The 14458-nt window shown below is 41.8% G+C and overlaps 1 protein-coding gene across 4 annotated transcripts in view; it reads right to left on the bottom strand.

Annotated features, from left to right (window-relative positions):
* Positions 1-219: 219 nt before the first annotated feature.
* Positions 220-14458, bottom strand: part of wu:fj29h11 (uncharacterized) — a 61992-nt gene continuing 47753 nt past the window's right edge. For all 4 annotated transcript variants that reach the window (XM_051939109.1, XM_051939108.1, XM_051939110.1 and 1 more), the window contains exons 37-47: positions 14263-14349; positions 12345-12527; positions 11966-12246; positions 6973-7121; positions 5815-5899; positions 4144-4258; positions 2816-2947; positions 2501-2731; positions 1295-1436; positions 995-1151; positions 220-913 (exon numbers count right to left, since the gene is read on the bottom strand). In XM_051939109.1, the coding sequence (XP_051795069.1) occupies positions 506-913; positions 995-1151; positions 1295-1436; positions 2501-2731; positions 2816-2947; positions 4144-4258; positions 5815-5899; positions 6973-7121; positions 11966-12246; positions 12345-12527; positions 14263-14349 (1970 nt within the window). In that variant the 3' untranslated portion in view covers positions 220-505. The remainder of the gene's footprint in view (positions 914-994; positions 1152-1294; positions 1437-2500; positions 2732-2815; positions 2948-4143; positions 4259-5814; positions 5900-6972; positions 7122-11965; positions 12247-12344; positions 12528-14262; positions 14350-14458) is intronic.

Genomic DNA, 14458 nt, shown 5'->3' with positions numbered 1-14458 from the left:
CTATCAAAGTACAGGCTGTTTCCTGTGACAGTGTAATTACTAGAAATGATGGGAGCCTGTGAGGGACCTGTCCAGCCTGCACTGCTTCCACTTGATTTAACTTAATCTCAGCTGTAATCACTTCATCTGTCAGCAAGGCTAAGGTGATGGAACTCCTCATTACTAAAGATGTACTAGAACCATCTAAAAGATTATTTAAGGAATAAAAACTGCTTTGGCTGGCAGAAAACACAGATTTTATTTCAATGGAATGCTTCAGTAAAGGTTAGGGAGGGGGGACTACAAACATTTAGTACGACTACTGACCATTTTAAAAATACAAAAGAAAGTGCAAAATTTGTCTTTTGCTCAAAAACTGGTAAAATAATGCAGTAGATGCAAATTAATGCACATTTTAAAACAACTAAAATCAGTGCATTTAAGATTAAGTTTAAAAGGCATAGAAAACACCTGTAAGGAACTGTTTGAGTAGATGCAGTGCAAAAGATACAGACTTTAAAAGGACTTATACAAACAGATAAAGTGCCAAATCTTTGGTGTGGAGATGCTGTGCCAGGTTCTGAATGCGACACAGACGGACGTTTTGAGCGTCTCCTGCGCTGTACACTCTGAATATGTGGTAGCGCTCCTTCTCCTTCAGTGCAAAGTCCAGCTCATTGGCGGAAAGGTGGATGAACGACTTCTCCTTCTTTACTGTCGCCTTCACCTCCACGTACACCACCTCAGGTACTCCTGCAAAGGTCAATTTGAAGTCATAGGGCTGGCCGGTCTCTCCGCTCTGGTTGCACCACAGGATGCTTATGGGTCGTCCAGGGTCTCCACTGTCTCTCCAGTGACACAGGAAAGAGTTGACCAGCTGCTCACCCCACTCACCAATTGCCGCCACGTCCATTTGGTCATCAGACAACACCACCTGCAAGGGAGTAGCGTAATTAGCAAATGCTTGATAGCACTGAACAGCTAGGAAACTAACATGTGCAGTAAGTATACTGACAGTGGTGGGTCTCTGGCAGTTGAGCTCCATGTCCTCCAGAGTGGCCTGGACTTTGTTCCAATGAGGAAAGTCCAGGTTCAGAGGAGGACGCTGAGCCTCTGCAGCAGCTGCTGTCCCCTGGAAAGTACTGGAAAGAACCACAGCCTCAGGGGTGGCGCTGATAGAAGCGAAGAAAGGACCAGTGGGGAGAGACAGGGACAAAAAGAGAATCTGGGATTATGCATTGAGTAACAGTAAAAGTCAACATTAGTTTTGTGTATGAATATTTAATATATTTTGGGACGAGGAGAAGAAGCCTACAGGCTGTTTGGAACAGGCTGGTCGCTGGCGGACTCGGCAGGCTGTGCAGATGGAGGACTTGGTGTTGGTCTGGGAGCTGAGAGGTTTTCCTTCTCAGCCTCAGCTCTGTCAGACTCAGTGGTCTCGCTCTGCTGAACGTGCTCTGTCAGTGACAGACAACACCAAATGGAAGAATTTAGCATTTACAGGACGGATTGTACATGTACGACTTGTGAATAACGCCACTGTGCAGAAAGACGGCATAAGTTTTTGTTTCCGCCATTCTGTCTTTTACAAACACTGAAATGGAGAACTAAACTCTGAAATTGTTAAATTCATTGCAAATGACAGTTGTAGCTTGTTAAAACGCTGTCATACTAAAGACTATATAAAAGAAATACTATCCAATAAATACTTGTCCTGCTAATGCTGGCTGTTCAGCCCCTGAAAGCTCAACATTGTGTTGAATGGTGAATCTGTATCTTATGGGCTTGTAAGAATTACAAATGAATAAAGATGAACGCTCTTGTTCTGTTTAAAAGGTGTGATCAAGAAGTTTTGGGTCACACGATTAGCTAGTTGTACATCATCAGCAAGGTGAAAGAGTTCAAAACAGCTACATTTACTGAGCGAAAGCATCTTTACATGTACTAATTAATTTAATGACCACTTGCATAAAAAAACACAATATTTTTACAGTACTATCACTAACACAGAAGCAAAAAGGCTAATTTACACATCCACAGATGCAGAGCAACATTAGTTGGTTACTTGGAGTCATCTCTGTGGTCACCTATGAACATAAATCCAGTACTCAATCACTCCTGAGGGAAAAATGTGGCATTTTGGCTAATAACAGTTCAATTTTCTATACAAGCTAACGGGTAGTGTACAGTTTGTACATTGAAATCTTCTCACAGTAAAACGATGCCTGCTGTGGTTGAACACATACTTTATATGTTTATGAACCCAAAAGACAACAAAGGAAGTTTAAAGAGCACAAAACACTCTACAATGCTGTGCAGAGCTGCACAGATGGGAAGGTGGGTTCACTTTTCAGGCCTCTTCACATTCCACACACATTTGATATTTTGGAAATAAAACAATATTGACCCCTTTAGGTTGAATTTTCTGCTACAATTACAGGATTTTACATATAATTCTGAAGCAGTGCAAAAAAAAAAAAAAATCAGTTGCAGGGAGACAAAAGAGTGTTGAATGTGTAACCTGGAGGCCGTGGGGTGTTGCTGATGGCAGCAGTGGTGTTCGGCTGCACTGGATGGCTGAGGACTCTCTGAGGGAAGGGCTGGTCTGGAGGTTTGCTGCTCCTGGGTTGCTGGATTCCCTCGAGGCTGTTTCCCTTGGGGGCGATTTCTTTCTCTGGGTCTCGCTCTTTGGGGGCAGCAGGAGGAGGCCACATCTTCATCACATCGTCTACAACGCTGCTGGCTCCCTGACCTGTCGGCAACCGTGAAGTGAAATTGTAGGTTGTAAGACGCTAAAGCAATCAATTCTTTCTTTGCTCTCAAGTTTATAAAGTACCTGGGCGACTGCTTCCTGCATTCACCATGGATGCTCGAGGAGGCCAGCAAGCCAGAGTCTGTTCTCCATCCTCTTGCGCAGGGCGAGATGGCTCCTCTGGGGAGCTGATGGAGGAGTAACTCCTTAATAGGGCTGGAGAAGAACATTTTCAAGAGTTAAAAACCAAAGAAGAGGAAATGATTGGTTTAAAAGCTGTAAAACCCCAATCACACACAGCACAAGCCTGTTTCAAGGCTCTTGTAGAATAAAAACAGATTTTGTAATGAAAAACCCTTTGATCATATTAATCCTTGTAGATGTGTGTGTGTGTGTGTGTGTGTGTGTGTGTGTGTGTGTGTGTGTGTGTGTGTGTGTGTGTGTGTGTGTGTGTGTGTGTGTGTGTTCGCTGCTGCAGTCAGGGATCTGCTTCTCTCGCTCTTTGAGCCTTGGCAACAGCTGCTCTTTTATGTCACCACACACAAAGTGAACAAACCCGAATTAGCATATGGGAGAAACACACCAGTTATCTTACTGTGTGTGTTTCAGTGTTTGTGTGGAAGGAGAGTGTTCGTGCAGGGCTGAGACTCAGAAGAACACTTTGAATATTATGAAATGATAATGGAAATCGGGGCAAGTGTCAGAAAGAGAATCGGAGGAACTGCAGATGTAAGACGGAGTGAAAGCAGCAGTGAGTTGTTAGAATTCATCTCATGCTCCAGTTCTAGCGCTGAGTGGATGTTCTGCATCAAACTGTGATTCTCTCAAACACTGAGCTGCAGTTGTGGATTTTTCATGGTCTTTCTCAAACATTCTACACTTTAGCACTTAGCCTTTTACAAAAATTGGTGCAACGCCGCCAAAACAGTGATGAACGGATGGATGTTTCTGCAGGCTGTGAGCTGAATGCATATTTCTGGGTCAAATGCTAAGGCTGGTGACACTCTGTCATGATCCTAGAAAATATGAAAATGCCACCATCCACATCCTAAATAAGGCTGTTGCTCTTTTTGTGTCCACAACAATGTATCTGCTAACAAGTATTGGTAAACTTTTTGTGACATGCTAGCATAGAGTGGATCAGTTGCTCAACCAGAGAGAAGTCAATATACTGACTCAGTAAAGTCACTTTTACAATAATATTTTTCCAAGTTACAGCAGTTAGCTCACATTAGCCTGTGCAAGCTACTGGTGGTGGCAGGCCAGGTAAGGTTGTGACAGCAAATATCTGTGTACTGACGTGTGCATGGGTGTGTTTATCTCTTATGAATTGAAGAAATTTCATGTATAATAGGATGGATGTGGGTTTTTTTCCCCATCTTCCAGCTCAGACTGCATCATGTCTGCCATACCTCTGTCCAGGGTGACCTCTGGTTTGGGAGGCTCTGGGACCTCCCACTGCTCCTCCTCACTGGGTAGCTCTCTGATGTCCTCTTTCATCAAGAATCTCTTCAAGTCTCTTTGGTCCTGCACATGCAATTACTACAGTTTAGAGTTAATAAATGCAGCAAAGCTGAGATCTAATCCTGGCGTGGTTACTACTCCGTCAAGGAACGCGGCAGCGTTACGTGACGATCTGCGTACGTTTGTCTGTTACAACATTACTCGGGATATGGATGAAAGGGACGGTCAGAAATGACTCAAGGACCAAGTGAATAGATCTTCGCAGTGATAGACCTTATAGTCTGGATCCATGCATTTGTTAAAGATTTCTGCATCATTGTGAGACAGCGGTACAGTGACACTGTAACTATGACAACAAGTGAACACTACATCAGCTGCTTGCTGACGATCACATGATTGCGATCCTACTACAGATCGAGCGCCACAGACTTATTGATTCGTATCCGTTGAAAATGATACAAGGGAAAATTGATTAAATAGTGGGGATGTTTGAGTCCCAGCAATTCCCATCGGCCGCTACATATTTAGGTGAGGCGATTTGGTATCCGTACATAACGTACACATGCATCACACACGGCTGTGCTTAGTGGTCATTTTGTTTGTGGGTACATGGATATTAAATGACCACATTCTACGGTGCCGTGATTTCTGCCACAATTTTTTCAAGATTTCAGCCGTCGGAAATGATATGACTGAGCAGCCTTGGTGGAGTACTGCGCTCTCTGAGTGCCTTTCTTATTACATTTGTTTTCTGTCAAAGAATCTCTGAGTTCTTTGAAAGAATAGATGGATTTCATTATTTTATTCAGCCCATAAAAAGTGTGAGAGTTGCATGGCTTGCTTTCCCACATAAACTTACACTGCAGACACAGGACTGATCCACTGAGCATTTATCTGAAGTCCTAATTTAGAAAACACCACCAGGAGCGCTCAGTAGATTTGGGGTTTATTCTTTCAGATTCTCTTGCCTAAAGTGGCAGCAGCAGACATTCTCATTAAAATGTTGATGACCTAATTAACATGGACTACCAGTGACTGATCAATTTCCTAGAAGCTAAAGCAATAAGTGGATACAATAAGTTGATAGGCAGATCTGTCTGTATTTCCCTCTAAGCCTCTCATATCTGTTTGACTGCAGTCTATTAAATGACTGTTACACTTCAAAATCCCATAATTAAAACCTTTAATCAAACAGTTGAAAATTCCTCTTTATTGACTTTGATAAATCCAACCCTAACCCTTAAAATTCAGTAGAATGTCATCCAGATTTGATTATGTAATGCAGATCTAGTTCTGCTCTGTGTCTCAAAGAAGCTGCTGCAGAATGAAAACCAGGAATGGATATTCACTAAAGAAGGATCAGAGTTGAGGACTAATACAAGTGCCTCTGCTGCTGCACTGTTCAACAGAGATGAGAGCAAGTTGCCATGCAATGCAAACATGACTCCCTCCAGGGGAATAGCCATTAGTTGTAGCTACGGTCAGCTCTGCAGCGGCGGCGGTGTGCGTGTGTGATTGAAAAGAGAGAGTGACAGGATGAAAGGCCCCGAGCAAGCAAAGGCCTTTCTCACTGAGTATGGATTAGTGATCAATGTGTGAAGAGCTCATATATCACTTACATTGAGCGTGGTTATCAGGCCAGTCAGGAAATGTATCAGCTCTTTCCTGTGGCTGGTCTCCCTGCAGAACAGGGTTGCCAGTTCCCTGAAACATGTGCGCACAAAAACAAGATTATAAGCTACAAAACGAACACCAAAATGCATACGGAACATATCAAATCAATATTTTCACCGTGACGTCTTTATGAGAGGTTCACAGTTTTTCCAAAAATCAACATGTACGAGCAATGTAGGTCAGTGCCTTAAATGCCAAGGATGGGGAACAAAATCTGTAGTGTCAGCTCGAGCTAAAGGTCCCATATGATGAAAATGATATTTTATATTGACAAAAGAACTCCTAGCAGAGGATGTCAAACGCTCTGCTGTTCAATGCAAGAGTGAACACGAGTCTTCATGCACTCTAAGCATCTGAGGAACTGAAAACACAGTGAATTACTTCTATTTCTGATGGTACTGTCCCCTCAGCAACAGGAAATTCTTAGTGTTGTAAAAAAAGAAAAGAAATAACTTAACAATTTAGAGTTTAACATACTTAACCTTTATGTGTCAATAGGCCTAGGTCAGTTTATACCCTGGGGTATACTTTGGCCAGAGGGTTAATCTGGCCTGTTACACCTGGTTGAAATAAATAGGAATCCTTTGTTTGTTTTTATTTGGTAAAAAATAATGAAGTCATCTATTGTTTAAATTACACCACAAACATTTTAAAATGTATTACAAAGCACTCTGCATCGACGGGCTACTCCGTGTTTAAAATGCAGGTATCTGTGTCAATAATCCATCGTGCTTCACACATGGCAATGTTTCACAATCTGAGGTTCTGAAGTGTTGCTAATCTTCCACTGTTCTATGGAATCGTATTTAACATTTTCTCTGATTAACCCACATAAAATCTGGGAGATGAAATTTTAGCGGCTGTAGAGTTCAGAGAAAAGAACTTGCGTCCATAAATTTGAATCCCAACATAAGATAGATAAGCTTTTAGTGCTCAACTCCTCCACAGCGATCTTACTTGTGAACATTTGAAGTTTTGTTGATTTAATGAAGGTTCAGAAAGATGAAAATGATGACTTTGTTGTTGGTAATTGAAATTTAGACAATAAGAAGTCAGTTTGAGAGCATGAGTGAATGTTGGGACGATTTCCACCACACACAAACCTGCAGATGTCCAGCTTGGCATTGAGGTGATCTTTCTGGATGTAGAGCTCCTTCTCGTCCTTCAGCAGACAAATGACGTCCTGCAACTCTATCACTGGGTCCTCGCTGTCACCGACGTTCAGCTGGTGGTGAATGTACAGCTTACCCACCTGTAAACAACCCAGCAACAACGTAGAACATACATTTGTTTTCATTATATTTCTGGATTGTTCCTGGCTTTAGCTGCAGGGTGTCAGAGTGTGTATTTTATGATCATCTCAGCTAAAGTTTCCTCACACTCATGTGCGGAAAGACAAGCGTTTGTATGAACCAAAGCTAAACAAGCCTCAGTGACAGTTACAGTGCCGATACAAACAATGAGTGAAAATCAGGATTGTCACATCATAATTTCTTTCATGAGCTTGGGGATCTTCGACAAATCCACTGCTGAGCTTTTATTCTTCACTTGAAGAATGCTCGTGTGACGCAATCCCAAGCACTGACTGCATAATGTGCTCCTGTCCTATTAAATCAGCTGCTAATTACACACAAAGTGCAAACTGAAAGACAGGCTGAGTGCAATTGTGCACTGCTCTTTCATTTTTGCAAATTTGTTTCTCTGGAAAGAATCAGCACAGACAAGGATGAAGAAGCTAAAATGAAGTTCCTGCTTTTGAACAGGGCTAAATGTTGAACGCTGTCCTTATGTGGGTGTGATCATGGTCAAGAGATTCTTCCTAAACAAGGCCGTCAAGCAAGCGTTTAGCACAGATGGAAAGCAAGGACATAAATTTGACTGTGTACAAAAAATTATGTAAGAACTGTTTGGTCAAATATCAAAAAGCAATCACCTTGAAATAAGGCTATATACCCTGGGATACACAGCAACAAATAGCAGATTGAGCTTCAAAAGAGTAACTCCTACTAGAGTGATGTACTCCTACTAGAAATGAGTTTGGCTTGCTGAAAGAAAGAAATGAATCTAAACGCTGTGAAGAGCGCTGAGTCCCTTTTAATAGATATCAGTGAGACAGTTTGAGTTTCTCTTCATAGCTCTTTGCTTTAAAGGCCAAGCATCACTTTATACACCTATCCGTGCTAACAAGGACTGTCATCAACCCAAAAACACACGGCACTCATCGTGTCACAGCTTCACAACTCCAACATGAAGGGGAATAAAACACGACATGAGCAAATGAACTGTAAAGATAATAAAACAAACATAGCACAGCTCAGTATGACACAACATGCACAACATATCACACTCAGTGATGCATTAAAATATCTCTTCACTTCTTTAGTGAGGGCTCAGAAGCTCTAACTGCATGTTAAGGGGCGAACAAAGGATGCAAAAACAACACAAAAAGCCGTTGGTGGTCAAACTAAAAACGAAAAGGTGAGACTTAATGGCAAAACAGTAAGCATAACATTGCGTATAATAAACAACAAACTTCATGTCTATGTATTAAAGGTGATTGGATTGGCCTGTACATACAGTTCTGTTGTCAGGACGTTGTTAAGTACAGCCTTTATTAGGGTCCGAGCACCGAGGGTGCGAAGGACAGGCGGTGCCAGGGCACCGACTGTCCAAGGCACCAGCGGTGCCAAGGACCCTATTGAAACCCTAGGGTTTATTATTATTATTATTATTATTATTTTTTTTTTTTTTTTTTTTTTTTTTCTCCCGTAAAGTAAATTGGCTTTTTGGCGGCCTTATCATACTCCAAAACGCGTGAAATTTGGCATGCACATCAGGACTGGCGAAAAATTTGATATTTTATGGGAGTTGCGCATGTGCGTGGCAAAATGGCTCTATAGCGCCACCTGCAAACTTGAAAAAGTAGTCATTAGGCCAACTGCCACAATGTTTCATGTACAGCTACAATATTTGGTGGGCATATGCAGAACATCTGGACACACCAAAAAGTCAATTACAGCCACGCCCTAAACCCAACAGGAAGTCGGCCACCTTCAATTTGCTGTAAATTTTTCAAACTTAATCGCTCCTCGGGAAATGACTTGCCTTTTTGGCGGCCTTATCATGAACCAAAACGCGTGAAATTTGGCGTGCACATCAGGACTGGCGAAAAATTTGATATTTTATGGGAGTTGCGCATATGTGTGAAAAAATGGCTCTATAGCGCCACCTGCAAAATTGAAACAGTGGTCATTAGGCCAACTTCCACAATGTTTTATTTACAGCTACAATATTTGGTGGGCATATGCACCACATCAGGACACACCAAAAAGTCAATCACAGCCACACCCTAAACCCAACAGGAAGTCGGCCATCTTGAATTTGCTGTACATTTGTCAAAATTTATAGCTCCTAGTGGATAAGTCTGAGAGAACTGAAATTTGGCCAGTACATGCACCAGACCTTTCTGATGAAAAGTTATCAAAAACTCAACCAGAAGCCAAAAGGTGTGGCCATGGCGGAGCCTCAAACAACTGATCCTTCGCCATGAAACAGGAAGTGGTGTCTAATTCTTCTCAACATGCTCCAATCTGCCTGAAACTTTACATGTATGATGACAGTCCTGTCCTGATGTCATCCACATAGGGATATTCATTGACAGTCATAGCGCCACCTTGTGGTTTCAGGAAATAGACATCTTTTACACTTTCATGCCCTATTGTTACCCAGTTGATCATATTCACTTCAAATGCAGTGACAACAGCCTAAACACATTGATGATGCATCCCAGTGAAAATGGTGACTTGTCATCAAAGGGCGTGTCTGTGGCGGCCAAACCAATTTCGATGTTTCGCCATGAAAATTTAACGATTCATATCTCAGCTGAACAACATCCTATCTGCCTCAGACTTCACATGCTGGATACCAGGTCCAGTCTGAACACATCCACACTCGTAAATTTTGAAAAAGTCATAGCGCCACCTGTTGGTAATAGTAAGTTTAAGGCCTTATATTTTCAGGTACAATGGCCCCAAACTTGGTGATATCATGCTGGAAATTGGTCAGTCGAGTCTTCACCTCTTGACAATCACACACTGTGAAGGGTGTGACATTTCATGTAACGCTGTTGCCGTAGCAACCAAATATCGCCATGAAAAACAAAGCCCTTTCTGATAGGTTAGGAATACTCCAATGCTCACAAAAATTACCACACACATCACCATCGACCCAAGGAACAACACTGTATGCATCTCGGCACTGCACATGCTATAGCGCCCCCTACAGTATTTTTAACAAACAGCCCCCCCAGCACGTTTCACCTACATCCATGAAATTTGGGAGGCTTATAGAGCACATCAGGACGCACAAAAAAGCCTCTTGGAGCCATGTCCTAAACCCAACAGGAAGTCGGCCATCTTGGATTAATTGTGAGATTTTTGATGATTTTTCTCATTTTTGAGAGTTAATACCTCCTAGGGGATAATTCCAGGAGACCTGAAATTTTGTCAGTCCACACAGCAGGACTTGGTTTGGAAAAGTTATCAAAAGTTTAACCAGAAGCCAAATGGCGTGGCCATGGCGACCATCAGCGTTTTGATGCTTCGCCATGAAACATCAACTGCTGTATAACTCTCCTCTGCATGCTCCAATCTGCCTCAAACTTTCCATGTGTGATCACAATCCAATCCTGATCACATCTACAGGCCAACAGACACTCTCAGTCGCAGCGCCACCTGATGGAGGGACAGTAAATGCTGTATAACTGGCCTCTACATGATCAAATCAGCCTGAAACTTTTCATGAGTGATCAGAGTCCAACCCTCATCACATCCACTGTGTGAAATACACTCTGAGTTACAGCGCCACCTGGTGGTGGATGGGCAGGAAATGCTGTATAACTGCTCTGAACATGCTACAGTCTGGCTGAAATTTTAAATGTATGATTGGACTCTGGTCCAGATGCGATTCAGAGGCCGACATACACTCTCAGTCACAGCGCCACCTGGTGGACGTGCGTGGATTCACGACCAGCGTGGATGCGAGGACCCGTCCATCGCTGCTTGCAGCTTTAATTCTGTATTGCATTTCCTCGATAGGAAAACAATCACTATTACACCACTATTGCTGTGTTGTAACAGTGAATTCCATGTGAGCAGTGTTTGTTCGTATATAGAAGAAATGAAAAGCATGAAATGCTTGATTTAAGAAATTCTGACTTCAACAAAGCTGCTTTGGACGTATTGGTGTGGATCAAATAACTTCATAATCTAGGTAATCAAATGTAGTTAGTATTCCGCTAAGGAACGCGGTGGAGTTTTGCGACGATGAGCGTTGGTTTGTCTGTTTGTCACATTACTCAAAAACGGGCTAATGGATTTCAATGAAATTTTCAGGGAAGGTCAGAAATGACACAAGGACTAAGTGATTAGATTTTTCCAGTGATGTGGCTAATAGTGTGGATCCACAGATTTGTTAAAGATTTCTGTACCATTGTGAGATAGCGGCACAGCGTCACTGTAACTATGACTACAAGTGAACACTACGTCAGCTGATGATCACATGATTGTGATTCGAGCACAAATCCACTGCTGCAGACTTACTGGGACAATTGATTAAATTGTGGAGGTGTTTCCTCGTCCCATCAACTCCTGCCGTCCGCTACATATTTAGGTCACGCAATTTGGTATCTGTGTGTAACGTACACATGCATCACACACGCCTGTGCTCAGAGCAAGGTCATTTTGTTTGCAGGTACATCTGTATTAAATGACCACATTCTATGCTGTCGTGATTTCTGATCATCAATAACTAATAAACACGTTGGATTTTAAAAAAAAATGCTGCATTTCTGACAATGCCATATGAGGGAATGAACAGCCTTGGTGGAGTACTGCGCTCCCTGAGTGTTTTCCTAGTACCAAAATGTTATCACCCTGTTACTACTAACTTATTATGACAATTAAGAACAAAAAAAGCTCAAAGCAAGTGCAAACATATATACATATATATATATATATTTTTTTCATTTACATTTTCTCTTACTCAGATTCTTTTAACAGTGTAGGGGTAAAAGTTATTTCAGATTGCCGTTCTCACCTGACCGAAATAAAGGTGCTTGATTTTCTGTGCTATATTGTTGTCAGTCAGCTCTGAATAGACTTCATTCATCTCATCGTGGTGGTAGAGGAACCTCTGGATGTAGGGAATGGCTGAGCGAACCATGGCCTGCATAGACGGACAGGGCCTCAGGTTCTCAGTCTGAGGCTCAGACTTGACACATTTCGACAGCCGACGGATCCCACAGATCTCCAGAAACAAAAACCTGTCCTTCTCATTGAACTTGGGAACCATGGCTTGCTCTCCTGAGGCTGTATGACCTGGTAAACAATCACACAACAACAATCCTAATCATTTTTTAATTCACATTGTAATCTAACATAGACAACTAAATAAGAATGAAGTAGCAGCAACATACCAAAGTTCCCAGTCTTGCTCATGGGAGCAGCTTTCTTCTCTGCTGGTGGCAGGTTGAGCAGACACACCTGCTTGTGAGGTTTAAAGATCTTCTCCAGCTCTTTACTGTCACCAATCATGGGTTTACTAGCCAGACTCACCCAGGAGTCTTTGGTAGGAAAGACTCTCTTATCAGACACCATACCTGAATACAAAACAAAAGGAGAGACACTGACTTTTAGACATTTAGAATTTCTCTCTTTCCTCGCGTTGCCTGGTTACATGCTAGCTGATTCATAAAAGCTAATCAGTCAAGTTTTTAATCACTTTTGTACATATCCAACTGGTTATTTTGCCAGCTTAAATGAATAAAATCCAGGTTAGAGTATTACCATAAAACAAAACAGGTGAAAAAGAAATTGCAGCACATACAGACAAAAAATTAATTTCAGCTCCTTTACATTTAGGCAATTTTGTGTTGCTACTCTGTAATTAATTCACCAGAGAAGATGATTTTCAAATGTATATATCTTTGTTGCAGCTCCTTTACAACTGACGTTAAGGATTCATCACCAAAACGCTAAGTTTTATCATGTTTTCCGCTTTATGCCGTGGAAAACAGCTTGATCCCAAATTTTCAAAATTATCTTTTTTCCCCTTATATTTATATCTATTTTGGAAAACTATGACAATTAAAAGTATGACAAGTAACTACTAGCAGTGTACCCATTCATGTGCAAAAAACACTAGGATTACTTTGATGGCAAAGAAAAACAACCGAAGAAGCTACAATGTAGAGCTACAGCTATGCCATTTTAAGGAAGGACGGAACTTTTCTCACAATTTTTTTGTTCATTTTTTTTTTAATACAGATGAGTCATTGGGGTTATATTCAATGACCAGAGAGGAACTTTAATGCAAAACAAAAGAAGCATACAATGTCTGAAGCGTTTAATACGAACTAAGCATTGTCATTTTTTAAGTTATGCAATTCTGTGCCCTTGAGCATTAATGACATTATTAAAGTTAAACGCCAAATTTCATGTACAGCCAATAAATGGAATTCAATAAGTCAAAGCTGTAACAAATCAGGAGGTTGGCCTGTCTTGACAGAGGAAACCTCAGTAGTGTCTCCAGCATCCAAATCTCATCTGTCCCGTAATACAATAGCAACAACCCACGGGCTGTGTCTTTCTATACCATCAGCTACCTTTGCTAGTTAGTATAAATAGCAGTTTATGCCACTGAACATAACTTTACCTCTGGTGGAAACCAACAGTGAAGCCGAACAGGAGGTAAATCGTTTGTAAACGCAGGAATCCAAGCAGATCTGGCAGGTCGAACACATTTGGTACCTACACCTGAACTGCTTCTGTGTGTCACAGCTGCTGTTGCAACTGCTGGCAATGTTGATGAGCGAGCCAAACCGAAATAAATAAGTTCCCATTGTTTTTAGAATTGCGGCATGCACCTGTGTCTTTCACCTCACATACTATTTTTGCACCACATCTTCCCAACACACCTCCACTTCAACTCTCCCAAGGTGGTGGGGGTGGGTGGGCATCTCGTGTTAAAGTCGAAGCCAATTTTATGCCACTGTCAGGACACAGGGCAATGCCAGGTACTGTTAAAGGGATTTTTTTCCCTTCAGATGGTGTTTTTACAGTCCCTGATTACATTAGCACTGCTGTGAACTCTGCTGCTGCCACACATCCAATCACTTTCACCGCAGAAAGGACAGTTGGCTATCTCAGTGCTTTCAGTTTCCAGTGTGAAATATTTCCAGGCTGCAGCAACAAATTTCTGCCAGCTGCTTTTAAAACATGTGGCACACTGACTGGTGGTGGATGCTGCTAGATTGCCAAAAGAAAGTCTGTAACACACACAAATTGAAGAGGTAATGAATGGCGTGTTATGTTTACAATACATTTATTACTCACCTTTCAAAGTGGAGCAGTAAGCAGGATTGAGTTTGAACTGAGGCATGCTTTCATGGTCTCCAGACACTGGAGGTTTACACTTTTGAGCTGTTAAAAAGAAATATTCTATTATCTAAAGACAGAGAATGGAGAGATAGTGCAGCAAGTGTAGCTAGTCAAAATGGAGACATAACAGTTGTTGAACACAGAGATAATG

This window comes from Acanthochromis polyacanthus, chromosome 19 (assembly GCF_021347895.1).
Source record: "Acanthochromis polyacanthus isolate Apoly-LR-REF ecotype Palm Island chromosome 19, KAUST_Apoly_ChrSc, whole genome shotgun sequence".
Lineage (NCBI taxonomy): Eukaryota > Metazoa > Chordata > Actinopteri > Pomacentridae > Acanthochromis > Acanthochromis polyacanthus.
This window is presented reverse-complemented; position numbering and strand designations above follow the sequence as displayed.